This window comes from Furipterus horrens, unplaced genomic scaffold (assembly GCF_987537825.1).
Source record: "Furipterus horrens unplaced genomic scaffold, mFurHor1.1.pri manual_scaffold_4, whole genome shotgun sequence".
Classification (NCBI taxonomy): domain Eukaryota; kingdom Metazoa; phylum Chordata; class Mammalia; order Chiroptera; family Furipteridae; genus Furipterus; species Furipterus horrens.
The window spans coordinates 107,735,948-107,751,759 of NW_028327174.1; the positions used below are offsets into that span (position 1 = coordinate 107,735,948).

At 35.4% G+C, this 15,812-nt stretch overlaps 1 protein-coding gene across 1 annotated transcript in view; it reads left to right on the plus strand.

Annotated features, from left to right (window-relative positions):
- ATP2B1 (ATPase plasma membrane Ca2+ transporting 1) overlaps window positions 1-15,812 on the plus strand; it is a 112,671-nt gene that overhangs the window by 52,843 nt on the left and 44,016 nt on the right. The window contains exons 3-5 of the mRNA XM_090273897.1: window positions 9,519-9,716; window positions 13,620-13,874; window positions 13,961-14,086. Of these exons, the coding sequence (XP_090130023.1) occupies window positions 9,519-9,716; window positions 13,620-13,874; window positions 13,961-14,086 (579 nt within the window). The remainder of the gene's footprint in view (window positions 1-9,518; window positions 9,717-13,619; window positions 13,875-13,960; window positions 14,087-15,812) is intronic.

The window sequence follows — 15,812 nt, forward strand, 5'->3', positions numbered from 1 at the left end:
AATCTATACTTAACTGCACTTTCCCCAAACATATTTTTGTAGTCCTCTGCTATTAATTAAAATCCTGTCTTCTAATAATCAACTACTCCTCCATGATGTATTCTCGTTTTTATAGACAGATTTTTCATTAATTTGCACTGGAGTTTCTTTAGTGCTATTTTGGGCAGTACTCCTTAAATTGATTTTGATTTAATAGTCAAGTTTATTAAGTTAACTGAAAATTTTGCATCCTGGTACATTTTTTAAATGTGGTGAGGGGATGGTTTATATTCCACTTTGACGACGTGATGGAAACTCTGAGTAATCTCTAGATATTGTCACTTAACTCTCAAAATTTTATGTGCATTGTTGCTGCTTTATGCTATTAAATAAATATGTGCAACTATTTTCTCTTATTCTTAGAAAATTTTTGTTCATTTTCCTAGTATTCTGAATTTAATGTTTGTTAACATTTGTGCAAACTCTTGTTTTCACTTTATATATACTTTGTCACTTTGAAATATTTTTACAGAATGTGAAAAGGGCCCTTTTAAACATTATATTTGTATTTACAGTTGTAAGAATAAGAACAGCAGCTGCCTGACAAGAGTATTATTTCTAAAGAAATAGTTTTAGTTTAATTTAGAACTATTTCACTCAGAAAGCTAATGAGCATTTTATCACTGATCAGCTTGGCAAATGATAAATGAATTGCCATCAGGGATAATCTGCTAGGAGTTTATCTGCCCCCCCACCCCCAAAATGGTCTAGATCCCAAGTACTTTTTTGTTAGTATAACTTACTTATAGTCAAGGAAAGTTAAGATTAAAATGATTCTTCAAAGCACATGAATTTTTGTTAGGTAAAATTGAAGTTTATCTTTCTTTTTAATTCTTTCATTTATTAATTCATTTCTTGATGCATTTTTTTATTAGATCTAGGTTGTTAATTGTCCAATTTTATCTGCCCCCTGAAAAAAGATTTAATGTTGGCAGTTTTAATTGTAAGGTAATTACAGTGTATAATTAAATTACATCCCAATTTCAGAGATGTTAATAAAATGTAAGAATATGTGCATTTTTAAATTGCTGGGATATTATATTCATTAGGTATCGGTTATGTGGCAGGTACTGTTTCTAGACTGAGCATTCATTCATTAATGAAAAAAAAATTCCTGTCTTATTTTTGCATAAGGCAGACAAATTCACAAGAGAACTATATGAAATGTGTAGTGTGCTAGTGATACGTGCTTTAGAGAAAAATGAGTGGAGAAGGAATAATTGGGGTTGTCATACTAGATTGCTATGAAGTCTGGAGGAACAACTTAAGACATTCTTACGAAGAGCAACAACAAAAATGATAGATAATACATAATGCTGTTTGGTTGTTAGCACCTACAAATATTAACTCATTTTCTCCTCACAACAACCTTACCCTGTTGTTACAGTCAAATGATGCACAACACAAAAAGGTTAGGTGACTCCCCTCAAGTCTCACATTTCATAAGCCTAGAGCAGAGATTCATACCTTGACATTCTGGCTACAGAGAATATGCTTTTAAGCACTATATTGTACTTCTGTTACACAAGTTCTGCTCATATACCTTGCAAAAGAGTTAACAATATTGGGGAAGAGTTACCTGTGTTCTCTCAACAGTATTTTCTGATGGCAAGAATTATATGATAGAAAAAAATTTTTGATTTTAAGATTCTATTTGTCAATCCGTTTTTAAAATATATATGCCTTATTTAGGAAGTTGTACAATATTCATGTGCTCCCTCATTTAGCCTGCTGATTTATTGCTTGTTTTCTAGCAGAGTAGCCCTTTAACTTGATTTGAAGCCTGCTGTTTGTGTCCTGATCAATATGTAGTTGTTTTGAGCCAGATGTGATTTCCAAATTGAAAACTTCCCAGTGGTTCTGATTAAACAGTTTTACTTTTAAAGGATTAGAACTATAAATTTCAGGGCTGACAGGAATTGAGACTTGTTAACTTTGTATTTTTAGCTTTTTTTGTTAGAGCAAGCACCTACAGGGGGGGCCCCCACAAAACCAATTATCATCTGGAGGGCAGGCCCCTTGTAGTACAGGCTTCCCCTGCTTGGTAAGTGCTCTAGGACCCCATGTGTATCATTGTACCAGCTCGCGTTGTTTTGAGAGAGTGTATTCAGTTTCAGTGAATTTTTTTTTTTTTTTTTTGAAGGCTTTCAACGCATTTGCCCATTTCATGATGGGTGATTTACAAGCACACCTGCGTATACCATGCTGCGTGTTAAGCAGTTTTTTACCAAAAAAGGCATGACCCTCATGCCCCACTGTTTCTATTCACCAGATTTCACCCCAAATGACTTTTTTCATCCAGGGCAGCAAATAATAATAATAACAACACATAAAAGTCCTTAAAGGGAAACATTTTCCCATTGTGGAAGAGGTGAGACAAAGGGCAGAAGCATTAAAAGGCATCAAAATTGACTTGTGCAAAACCTGTCTTGAGCAGTGGAAAAAACGTCTGTATAGATGCATTGCATCAAATGGAGAGTACTTTGAAAGTGACTTTTTAAACATGGAAGAATGAATACACAATTTTTTATAAATAAGTATCAGGGGTTTTTTGGTCCCTCCTCATATCTGGTCCTCAGAAACCAAGAATGTACTTTATGTCTAATAATCTGCTTATATAGTCTTAATTGCATGAAATTATGATTACAGGTTTTTCTTCTGTATCTTTGTTTTCCTGTATTTCTTATTTCTATCCTTAATCATATTTCTTAATCGCTGTTGCTTTTTGGGTCCTATCCTGAATCATATTTCTTAATCCTTTTATTTTTACACTAGCTTTTGGTATCTTTTCCATTTTAATTTGTATTATTCATATTTATTTTATATTGAATGACAGAATAGACTTCCTAATGATAAGATTTCTAGAATGTTTATCATTCAATTGTACTGCATTAAACAAAGGGTAGAAATGAATTCATAAAAATTAAAAAGAGGTACTGAGTGGTATTCTGTATGAAGCATTGGCTTCATGGACTTGTAAAAGGTAGAAAGCAATAAGACACTAAGGTTTTAAATGATGGTTGCTAAAATTAGGTAGAAGAGAAAAAAGCAAAGGAAATAAAGGGAAACAGTGGTAGAAAGAAACAAAAGCTATGTGGTAGAAATCAGAGTAGAGTCAATAGCAGTTGTCCCTCGCTGACTAAGGTTTCCGTAATGCTTCAGATGGTGGTTTGTAAGTAAGGCCATTAGTAATGGTGTGTTTGACCATGTCTTCATGGTGTAATAAATGAAACTAATATCCGCCCATGAAAATCTGTTTTAACTCTCTCAGAAAATCAGCCCTTTGCCCAGAGTAAGTCATCATTAACTTACTGGCTACTACAGGAACACTCAGATGCCCTGATGTGTGTGCTTGGTTATACAGGTCGGCACAGCCCTTCAGACACTCAGCAAGGATTTGCTTGGTTAGGGCATGGCAGCCATATATGCTTTAATACATGTACAGAGGTACTAACAAGAGTTTTATGTTAATGATTCTGTACCTTGTCCTAGAAATTTATTGCTGCTGTAATAAAAATAGAGAATTATATTATAATTCAGGTCATTTAGATGGCATTCCTTATGAATTTCTTGAAGATAGTTTTAACACTTGACTATTCCTCTAACTTTGTAGCACAATATTGTTTTATAAAGTTGTGCTTGATAGATCCTGAAGCAGCATAGTTTTATTAGTGTTTTAAAGATCAGCTTTATCAGAAAAATGCACCTATTTCCTTCTCACAATATTTCGTTCCAGCTTTCATATCCTTATTCTCTTAGGGTTTTTCTTTCTCCAAGTCTCATTAGCTCCTATGCTTTTCTTTAGCTGTTGGCAAGCCTCAGGTTCTTTTCATCTATACACGCTTCTCTTTATCTACATATATTTACTGCGTGATGCCATCCACTCCTAATACTTCACATATCATTTTGATGTGATTCCCATATCTGTAGCTACCTTCTAAGCATTTATCTCAAGCTAAGAGGCTGAAAGCCTGATTCTTTTTTAGACATCTTTATTGTCTCAAACTTTCTGGTTTGAAAGCATACTTTTCTTTTTCCCCTTTCTAGTGAACAGTTATCCACCTTGTGAGGTGGCCTCTTGACTTCTAACAGGCATCTTTCACACCACTCCTATTCACTTTGTCAACAAGACTTGAAAATTCCAGCTCCCAAGTTTATCTTAAGTCAAGGGTGTCTGCTTCTCTACATCCCATTACCCTGTTGTGGCCACTGTGTTCTGTTGTGGTAATTCAGGTAACAGCATACTAAATGGTGTCTTTTCTGTCTCCCTTTATGCTGTCTGTCACTTTCCTGCTTAAAGCTGGCAGTGGTTTCAGATTGCCCTTAGAATGAAGTTCAGACTTCTCACTTAGCTTAATAAATCTCTGTGGGATCTGGCTCCTGATTACCTCCTCTTTCCAACTGTGTTCCTCAATGTTTGGGTGTAGCAATATTTTCAGTTTTCTTAAATATTATTGTGCCAAGGTCACCTTTGTTTCTGGGCTTCTTACATAATATACTAATCTCTTCATCTAAAATATTTTAACTCATCCTTTCTATGACTGTTTTACCTCTTAATCATTCTTAAGATCTCAAATTAAGATATCTTAGAATTCCCTTATCCACCCCAATCTCCTATAATTTGGATTCCAGCTCCCCCTGTACTCTCTCATACCATCCTCACCACTTCCATACTAATACTTAACTCTCTGGGTTGTGATTAACTGGTTACTTGCCAATCTGCCTCACCAAACTCTTGAGTTCCATGAGGGCAAGTGTCAAAGAAAGGCATCCTGTCTGACTCATTTTCCTGTGTAAGCATAGTGCCTGTCACAGTGCCTAGCTTGTGGTAGGTAGGCATTTGGGAATAAGTGTGTAAGTTTGGCTTTAGACCAGTGGCTCTGAAATGGGAAAGGTGTGGGGCAGGGGGGTGTTGTCTTTTGAAATAGGGAATTATCATGGGAGGATTAGTCTGTTTCCCAAGAAAAATGCACACACAAAAAAGATTTTTACATGCTTTCTAAGTCTGCGTGTTTTCCTGTGGCCCTCATCTAGAGAAGTCAGGGTGGCTGCTGCCACCGCCACTGTCCCAGCACACACAGACACTCATACATGTGCATACATACAAATACGACATTATTTCAAATACAGAATTTGTTAAGACTGTAGAATGTGCTGTGTATTAGCCATGATTTTCAATTCAAGCTACCTGCTTACTACATTCCGGTACTCTCCCTACTTCATTTCATAAATTGAGACATCATTTTATTAGTCCCAGAAGTTGGGTTGCTACATTTTCTTGTAAAACATTAAGCTATTGGTATAATTTGCATTTTATTCATATGTTCTTTTCAAGTACATAACAATACTTGTAAGCCATTATGTATTTATAGAATATAGGCTTTTTTTTTTTTTTTTTAACTTTCCACAATGGTGAATTTAGAACCCAAAAGTATATAGTTCTGAGGCTGCTCTTGATGGTTGTTTTTGTTTTTTTTTTGTTTTGTTTTGTTTTGTTTTTTTTTGTGAAGCTAACTGGGCCGTAAGGAGGTTAATGCAATGCCTGCCCTTGGCCTCGTTGCCACTAGCACCACAATCAATCAGGTCAACGGGATTAGGCAGAGGATTTCTAGTTACATTTATTCATAGTTGTCCTTAATGATTTTGTATCATACCGACTCTATTTTTATAACTCAGACCATAGTCTCATTACCAATTCCACCGGCTTAGCTATATCTCTTCCCCACAAACTTTGCTTTCTCTCTCCTCACAGTGGAAACCTCTTCCTGCATCTAGAATAGACTGACACCCATTCCCTGCATTAAAGGCTTTCCTCAAGCATTAGTCTGTGTCTCCTGCATCATCAGTGTCTCTACTTGATCATTTCTGTGTGTAAACAACCTGCCTTAATATCCATCATTTAAAAAAGCAAAATAGGTTGTATTTACCCATTTCAGTTCACCTTTACTGCTTTATTTTTCCCTGTTGCATCATACTCCTGGAAAAAGTTATCGGTACCTATTGTTTCCACTTACTCATTCCCATTATTTGTTCAATTCTTTCTTATCAGACTTCCTTTACATACCACTGCACTGGAAGATTTCTTATCAAGGTCACCAGCATCCTTCTAGTGAGAGCCAGCTGTCTATTCTCTGTCTTCATTTTACCCGGCCTTTGTAACACCATTGATATAGTCAGCTGCATTATCTTTTACTTTTGAAAAACTTATTTTCTATACTTCCCTAGTATTTCATGAACCAGCTTATGCATCATGACACCCTTCCCCACCTTTGTTTCTTCTTAGTTGCTTTTTGCTTCTTTTTCTCTGTCAAATGTTGGATTATTCCAAGACTCTTGTCTCAGTCTTGCTCCCTTCTTATCTACTTACTCTGGCTTTCCAGGAGCTCTTACTGGGCCCATGGCATCAGAATCATCTGTATATTGATGACTGGTTCAGCTCTCTCCCTGAGTTTCAAATATGGATAGCCAGCTGTCTACTAGACAGCTTCACTTGTTTGTTTAATGGGCATCTCATATATAAACTTGTAGAAGAGACCCCTTAACTTCTGCTTCCCCTTTTCCACCCAATTTTGCAATTTGCAAGGTCTGCTCTTTCTCCGTAAATGTCTCTATCATCCATCCATTTAAATGCATGGACAAAAAAAATCTAGATTACATTCTTTATTCTCTTTTCCTTTCATTTACACCCTATCCTTCCACAAATGTTGTCTGATCTCTTTGCAAGATACTTGGCAGATCCAGTCACTCTGCCTCTACTTCTAAAATCCAGATGCAAGCAACCATCATCTCTTACTTTGTACTCAGTAGCCTCCCAACTGGTCTTTTTCCTCCACTCTTGCACTCTTCACACAACTATTTAAATGAGGTTCTTATGATTTTCATTGTACTTAGAATAAATGCCAGTCCTCTCCATGTTATTTTAATTATCTTTATTTGTATTCCTCTGGTATAATGTAATGTAATATGATGTAATATAATCTTGCTGAATGTAGGACTTAGGTTGTTCGTACTAATCCTTCAGCATGTCCTTGGAAGTAGTAGGTGTCCAATAAATAGCTGTTGACAATTGTTACAAAACACTTAACTCCATTATATTTAGATTATGTAAGTTTATTATTTTATATAAATAGAAATGAATTGCTCCCAAATGGAGTTGAAACCTATAGTGCTCATTTTGTAACTTGTCTTCTCTTTTTCTTAACTCATAACGGTTACCCTGTGTCATTTATGATTTACATACTGCTCACTTTTTCCTTTACTCCTTCAAAACAATCTTATTAGTTATATCAACAAATAATAATGCTCTCCCTCAACCCCCAAAGAGTTTAAGTGACTTACACAGTATTTCACTAAGTGAACTGGAACTTAGGTCTTCTAATTCCTAAACCAGACAATTTAATTGGTGTAGTGACCTACATGTGTGATTGTATGTATGATGGTATTATGGACAAATGATAATAACCTGTAGGACCAGATGCTTTTTTTTCATTCCCAAAATTTTTCCAGGGTGCATGTTTAAGCTATCTTTAACTTTATTGCTGTTCTTTTCAGCATTAACATACAATATTGGCTCCTCCTATAACCAATATACATTCTGATGAATTATTTTTATTTTTACAGTGGTGATATTTAAAACTACCTGGTGTTGTATATGTATTAATGGTGGGTTCTGTGAAGTGAGCTAAACTGATAGAACATAGCAATATCTTCAAACGAAGTTTTTGGAAAACACTGAAGACTGATGAGGAGAAATAGATGTCTTTTATTTTTGCTAGGAAAGGCATTAAAATATAAAGCAAACTTACCCACTATCTAATATCATCCTTTCATAAAAGAAAGGACATTTAATTTGAAGAGCAGCAAGAACATAATCTCAGAACGGCATCTCAGAGTGTAGTTCTTTAAAACAAATAACTTTTGTTTTGTGGAAAAGCTCACTGCATTGATTTTCCTGTTCTCCAATTAAACCATGGGCCAGTGTTAACTGTTTGCAGCCAGGTGTGACTGAGCAGCATCACTCTAGTCTGAAGAAACTTGTGTGGATTCTGAATTATAATTTGCAAGTTTCTTCTCTCCTACTGCCTTTCCCCTGATAACAGTTGCTAGTCTTTCATTGCCTTTCTCTCCATTGACTCTTTCTCAAAGCTTAGAGCCCTGTGGAAGCTTTCAGCTGATGACTTTAGTCATCAGAAATGTAATATCTTTTTGAAGTGCCCAGTGTGGACCAACTTCACAAGGGCTGCCAGTGAAAACTGGGGCTGCTTGTAGTATTTTTGGTACCATTAACAAAGTAAATGATTACTTTATAATCTACATATTTATTTCTCATTTGTATTCTAACAATGTACTTTCTTTGTTCTCTCCTACTCTCCGCCTGCCTCTGTATTGAGATTACTGGCTAAAATACTTAAAGCCCAGAGCCTTCCAGTAACTTGCTGTTTTCCTGGCTTCCTCCTTTGATGTTCTCTTATAATGAGCTCTTGCCAAACAAGAAAAGAGAGAGAGAGAGCTGAAGTTAATTGAATTAATTATAAATATAAATTTGTGATGATAAATTAAAAATCATAGCACCCTGGTATCTCTGCTCCCCTCATACCCCACAATAATGTACATGTGTACATGCTTTACATTAGTAAATTTGGATATATCTAGATTTGATAGGATCAACAGGTTAAATGAGAGGATTTGTTTAATAGGTTAGAGGAAAGGCAAAATTGATGATCATCCAACTCTTTTTTTTTTGACCTCTTCCCTCATAGCATTCTAATTCCATGCTCTAGGCATAATAATATTTCCCTTACAGGGACAGTAGGCGCAGTCAATCAATATTTCTTCAACTGAAAATAAATCCTAAGGGTCTCTCTAAGTCTGTGTGTGTGTGTGTGTGTGTGTGTGTGTGTGTGTGTGTGTGTGTGTGTGACTTGCAAATCTTTTATCCAAATATCACAGACATTTTGGTAAGAGAAGTGTTAGAGCTTGTGATATATAAACTTTTCATTGTTCTTCACTATATACAAGTGAAATCAAAGGTGTTCACTGATTAAGTTAACCTAGATGCAATAAGTAAAGCAAAATAAATATCTTTATGAAGTTCCCCATTTTTGGAGGGAAAACATCATAAGTAAAGGTCATGGAAATGTTTAATTCCAATATAAAAATGATCAAAGTGTCATATCAGTTCTGGTTTCTAGCAGTTTCAAGTTTAAATAAGATAGTATGGTAAAAAATAAGCAGTTTAGAAAAGTGAAAATTCTTAATCTAATGTTGAGTTATCTACTTTAAATGTTATTTTAAAGCACTGCACATGTTTGCAGTGATTTAAATTTTGAACATGACTAATGCACAAAAATAAATCATTCTGATAGGGTCTTATGAATTGGAATCCAAAGTGTAAAGAATGAATGTGTTTTTTAATAAAAGAGATATTTTCATTTGTAAGTAGTTAAACCATTCACTGAAATTTTCTTTCTTTTTATTAGGTTTAAGTGGAAACCCTGCAGATATAGAAAGAAGAGAAGCAGCATTTGGAAAGAATTTTATACCTCCTAAAAAGCCAAAAACCTTTCTTCAGTTAGTATGGGAAGCATTACAAGATGTCACTTTAATTATATTAGAAATTGCAGCCATAGTATCATTGGGCCTTTCTTTTTATCAACCTCCAGAAGGGGATAATGCACGTAAGTAAATTGGGGAGGAAAAAGACTTTTATGTTTGATGCTTAAGTTCAGCTTATCTAATACATAATAATAACAGCAGACCAGCATTTACTGATTCTTTGCTATGTACTAGACACCATTCCAATAGTGCCTTTAGTAGTTCTTTAAATATATTACCTCAGATAATTTTCACAACAACCCTTTGATATAGATAGTTGTCACCTCCATTTTACAGTGAGACACAGAGGTTAAATAACCTGCCCTTATATGCAGACTATGATGTGATCTGTGCCATCACTGGTTTTAGGTTTTTAGAACACTACTGTGAAAAATTTTTTCCTTTGGGTATTTTTTTAAAATCTTTTGGAAAATCATTATGAAAGCTAGATTATCTTCCCCAAACTATTACTTTTGAAGTTTTTTTAAGTATTGTTATGTGAGAGAAACTCTGGGTCCCTCGGAGTGGATGAAGAAACTACTCAGACACTCTCCATCTGAGGAAAGAAGGGAGGGGGTTTTCTCTGGTGGAAAATTGCCCTTGTTTCTTTATTAGCCAGGGTTTTTATCCACTTTACACATGCAGAAGTAATTAAGGAAAATATGCAGCACTTCCCCAAATGGTAGGGAGTGAAAGGGAAGTGCAGCTCAATACAGGGTTGAAACATCCAGGTATTTTACACAAGGTCAAAAGCTCTTCCTCTTACTTAAATCGTCCTGTTCTTCACATTTTACTGACAAGGATTTGAGGCTTTACAGAGAAAAACAGAGCAGGTTCCCTTTTCCTTAAAAGTCACTTTGGATTTCTATTGTATCTTTAAAATCCCCCAGAGGGTGGGATTCAGAGCAGGCCTGGGAGACAACCTGCCAGCTAAGGGCCCAGCTGGGGGCTGCTCCGCACAGCAGTCAGAGCCTCTTAAACCAAACCTGTCTGCTTCCCACATCTCCCCATGTCTGTCTTTTCCCCACAGTTGTGTACATTATTTAGGTAATTTCCCTGCCATTCTAGTATAAAGTATCCTGACCAAGTGGAAAAATACATTATAGAACGGTAGACCTGTAATGCTTTAAGTTATAGCTGGAAAAAGTTTTGTTTTTCTCCCACCTTTCTATGGCTTTCATTTCCCTTTTAAGTTTCTTACTCTTCTTTTAAAAAAGGTATTTAAAATGTGTATTTCAGACAGTGCATTCTGTAACTGCTAGGAAATATAGCTTGGGTTTTGATCAGTATGTTTAAGTAGCTATTAAGTAAACCAATAATATTTTATATATCGGAAGAGTGATTCACCAAATATTTTTGTTCTTGAAAGCTTCATTCTTATGCCTTTCAAGTTATGAAGACTTAACTAGATACTTGCTAACTCTAAAAGTTGGCTTAGGTAATCATTTCAAGTAATTCCTTCAAAGGTATACTTAGAGCTCGTTTGAATTTTTTTTTTTCCCTTAAAGAAAGTTGGTCACAGAATGAGCCAGTTTGTGTGAGATCAGTGTAGATAAGGGTTTCTCAGGAGCAACAATGTTGGCATTTTGCACTGAAACATTCTTTGTTTCCATGTTCACGCTACCACCTCCCCAGGTGGTGCAATCAAAAGGGAGTCCAGGCATTGCCCATTATCCCAAAGGGGGCAAAACTGCTTGTGGTTAAGAATAGCTGATGTAGCTGAGAAAGGATTTAGGCAATGTTCTTGTCAGTTTTAAGCCAAATTATTTTTAAAACTTTTTATTTTAAAAACTTTTGTTTATTTTTATTAAATAATACAATAAAATATAGCCCCCTTCTTACAGAAGTAGGGGGCAATGACAATTCATAGGAATTAATGCTCACTGAAAATTCTGCTTCTTAAAGATTACTGCTGTATCAATTTGCTCTATATCCTCCCATATTTTAAAAGTGGTTATGTGTAAATGTGTCTTTGTGTGCTCATGTATGTGTGAATGAATAGGTAGGTGCGAGGATTTGTAAATGTGTCTTTATTTGAAAAGGATTATACCATGTTTAGCAACATATGGCTAAAATCATGCATGTATAGTTTACCCAACTGTCACTATAGAATACTGGGAATTGGTATTCTAGAATTCAGTGAGTTAGCAGATTATTAAAAATTTTTTACTTTTAACTTTTTTTCTGAAGACTGTAAGAAAACTAAAGGAAAATATTTTCAATGGGAGTGGATTTTGTTCCTAATAAGGTCAGAACAAATTTTTATGGACTTGGAATTCGTAGGCTGTAGTGGCAGACCCTTTCCCAAATTTGCTTAAGCAGATACTGGTATTAGATCCAACTGGGAAGATAATCTATAGTCGACAGCGTCATCAGGCCCCTTAAAGAGACTCACAATCTACCTCCTCCTGTATTCATTGTATCATATTAGCACATCTAATTCAGTCTTCGGAAAATTTCGCTACACATTCATGAAATATGAGGCAAATTTTTTGTGAATGTTTACATCTTTCTTTCTATTTCATCCCCAGTTGGTCTTAATCTAGCCTCTCTGTCTTCTCTCCCTTCATCTGTCCTTAACTATCCCAGATTAATCTATTCAGTACCCTGGCACCTCTATTCTCTCTTCAGTTCATGCTCACTATTCTGGAATATGCTTTAATCATTTCTAGTGTCTTTCATTTACTTACTGTTTTCTTTTGAATCATCCTTTTTTCTTGCTTTGCCTGTCCTAAGAGAACCGTTGACTTTAAAAGATTTCAGCTCAACCCTCAATAAGAAAGAACTTTATATAGGAATGCAGAAGAACATATACCTCCATGTGAATTTATAAGTAACCAAAGTAAGCTGTTAAGAAACAATATGTACCTTTACTACATGTATATTCTTTCTATTTTTCAAAATGCTGGTCATGACCCAGTGAATTTATTTTAGACTCACAAATAAATTACATCCCAAAGTTGAAAAAGCACGATTCTGTTATTATTTCTTCACCATTAATTGAATCTACAGGTTTAGTTTTTCCTTGTTTTTTTCCCTCTTCTATCTTTTTGCTAATTTTTTTTTTTGCCGTAGAGCCTTTGTACTGTCCCTGGAATGCTGTTCCCGTAGAGAGAGCTATGTGCTTAGTTCCTGTTTATCATGCGGCCTAGCTCAGGTGCCATGGACGCTTCAGAGGAGCCTTCTCTATTCATGGAGCTGCACTTAGCTCTTGTTCTTCATTTGCATGCACACCATCATGTTTTATTTGCTTCATGGCACTTAAAATATCTGATATTAATCACTTGTGTTTTATTATCTGAATTCTGTATACTTCATCTGCACCTGCCGATCAAAGGATGGGTTCTTTGAGGAAAGGGAATTTGTGTGTATTGATCACTGTTGCATCCCTAGCTCCCAAAATGGTGTCTGGCACCTAGTTAGGTGCTCAAATAGTTAAATTAATGAGTAACACTTTTCATGTTAGGAAAGCCAACATTTAATCATACTTCAGTGAAATTAATATAGTAAATAAGCATGATTCATGGAAAGCACATAATACTTTCCATGAGTGCCTTGCTTACCATATGTAATTAACCATTGTTTGAGTGTGAAACGATGTCTCAGCCACTGCTCTAGTTACTTTACAAATGTCCCTCATTGAATCCTCATGGCAACACTGTAGGATAGGTGGTGGTATCCTAATTTGACATATGAAGAAACCAGGTGTCAGAAATAAGTAACTTACTTGCATTAGGATTAGAATTTAATTTTCTCCAGTCCTAGAGTGCCTCCCTGTCCTGAGGTTGGGAATCTTTATAATAAGGCAACTTGGACTTGACATAGTAAGCACTTTTGTTATTATGGAGTGCTTTGAGTTCAGTGAGGTGTTTAGAGCTATAAGTAAAATTAACTAGGTATATAAAGATAATAATTAACTTATTACATGTCTTTTGCCATCAATTCAAAATCCATTTTGATAAGCATTTTCTTTTCTTTCCAAATAGTTTGTGGAGAAGTTTCTGTTGGAGAAGAAGAAGGTGAAGGTGAAACTGGTTGGATTGAAGGAGCTGCGATTCTCTTGTCAGTAGTATGTGTGGTATTAGTGACAGCTTTCAATGACTGGAGTAAGGAAAAACAGTTTAGAGGTTTGCAGAGTCGAATTGAACAAGAACAGAAGTTCACAGTCATCAGGGGTGGTCAGGTCATTCAGATACCTGTGGCTGACATTACTGTTGGAGATATTGCTCAAGTGAAATATGGTAAGTAAAAAAGAGAATAGATATGACACTGGATGTAAAATTGTAATCTTGTTCACAATTTGGCATATTATTGCTTTTTGTTTTAGGTGATCTTCTTCCAGCTGATGGCATACTTATTCAAGGAAATGATCTTAAAATTGATGAAAGCTCATTGACTGGTGAATCTGATCATGTTAGGAAGTCTTTAGATAAGGACCCCTTACTTCTATCAGGTAGGAATTTCTTTTTATGATGTAACGTTCTTTTTCCTCACAGCTATAGACCATTGTCAGCAAACATGGTTTCCCTAAGAACTAGTAATGTGATTCTGGATTTTATGCTGGCTTAATCTGTATAATCATAGTGATTTTTTGTAAGTTGTCAGAGATATTAGCGATCTTTGAATCTAGAGCTATATTTTACAAATGAAGAAAAAGTCCAAAAGAATTCAAGATATTTGAGAGTCACTGTTAGGTAATGTTAGTGTAGCAATAAAATATAATATAAGTTAAGTGATCTTTATTGAATTGTTCTTTTTTTCTGTATCATGTTTACATTTATGGCCTTTTGAAGTACAAAATTGAAGAATGATTGTGTTTAAAAAAAAATTAATGAATTCTCTATGATAGTCTACAAAGGACAGGGTTTGGGGGTTTTTTAAAAGAAGAACTGATAAGCCCAGCCCAGCTCAGTTGGTGGGGCATCATTCCTCAAAGTGAAACGTCACTGGATCAGTTATCAGGGCACATGTCTGGGTTGCTCTTTGGTCCACGGCCGGGGTGTGTGCAGGATGCAGCCAGTGGATGTTTCTCACATCAATGTTTCTCTTTCTCTCTCTCTCTCTCTCTCGCTCTCTCTCTCTCTCTCTCTCTCTCTCTCTCTCTCCTCCTTTCCCCCAAAATAAATAAATAAAATATTTTAAAAAGGAAAAAAAGAATTGATGAAACCTTTACAGTTTATGTAATCCCACTCCTGCTTTAAATTACTGAAGGCGAAGTCTGAAACATAAACTATTTCTTAAAGATTATATAACTAATCAATTGTAGATCCAGGAGAAGCACCACATCTACTAGGCAGGATTAAGTTTGCACATGGTTAAGACATGCTCTGAGAATGGATAAAGGAAGGATTTGTATGGGTGAGGGTACTCTTATTTGAAAGGAGGTGGTTGTCTACTTGGAAGGTTCTTATAATAGCTTGACTATGATAGCTTGACCTAAGGTTAATTGGAAATGAAATGGAAGGGATGATGAGAACAATTACAACCTGCCTTCTAAAATACATTAAATTGAATTATACTGGAGTTTGGAGGAAGCAAATTATGTCTTTGTCTTCTGTTGATTCTCTAATGTTCTATACATTATGAAGAGATTCCAGGTGATTTAACTATTCAATAAGTTGGCAACCATAATTTTTCTTTCTCTGAATTTTATATTTCAATTGGTTGAACTGAAACTAAAGTCAAACCTGTGGTAAGGGTTAGTTCAGTTAGAATCACAACTTAAGGTCACATACCTGAGTTTAACTGGTACCTTTTTAAGATTTGCAAATACATGTCAGAAAAGCATATTGTAGAACATCCCACCACTAAAAATCAGAGTAATTACATGTATATATATTTATAAACACCATTATAAATAGTGTAAAACTTTGAATTGTAATATAGACTTAACATCTCTTTGGAAAAAATCTTGAGATTTGTGTGCCTTCAATATCCTAACACCACTAAGAACATCTGTACTCTATTTGGGTTTTTCTTTATATTGATGTGGCTGTGTGTAATTTATTCCAAGTAGACAGATACTTTGGAGAAACAAGGTTTGTCCAGAAAGTATCCAGCCATGTGATATGAAAAATAGTGGCATTTATTAAAGAAGATGTAAGAAACATTGTACATAGGGCAATGACGCCTTATTCCCCATCAAAGCAGGCACCTTGGGACCTCACACAGTTCTCCTA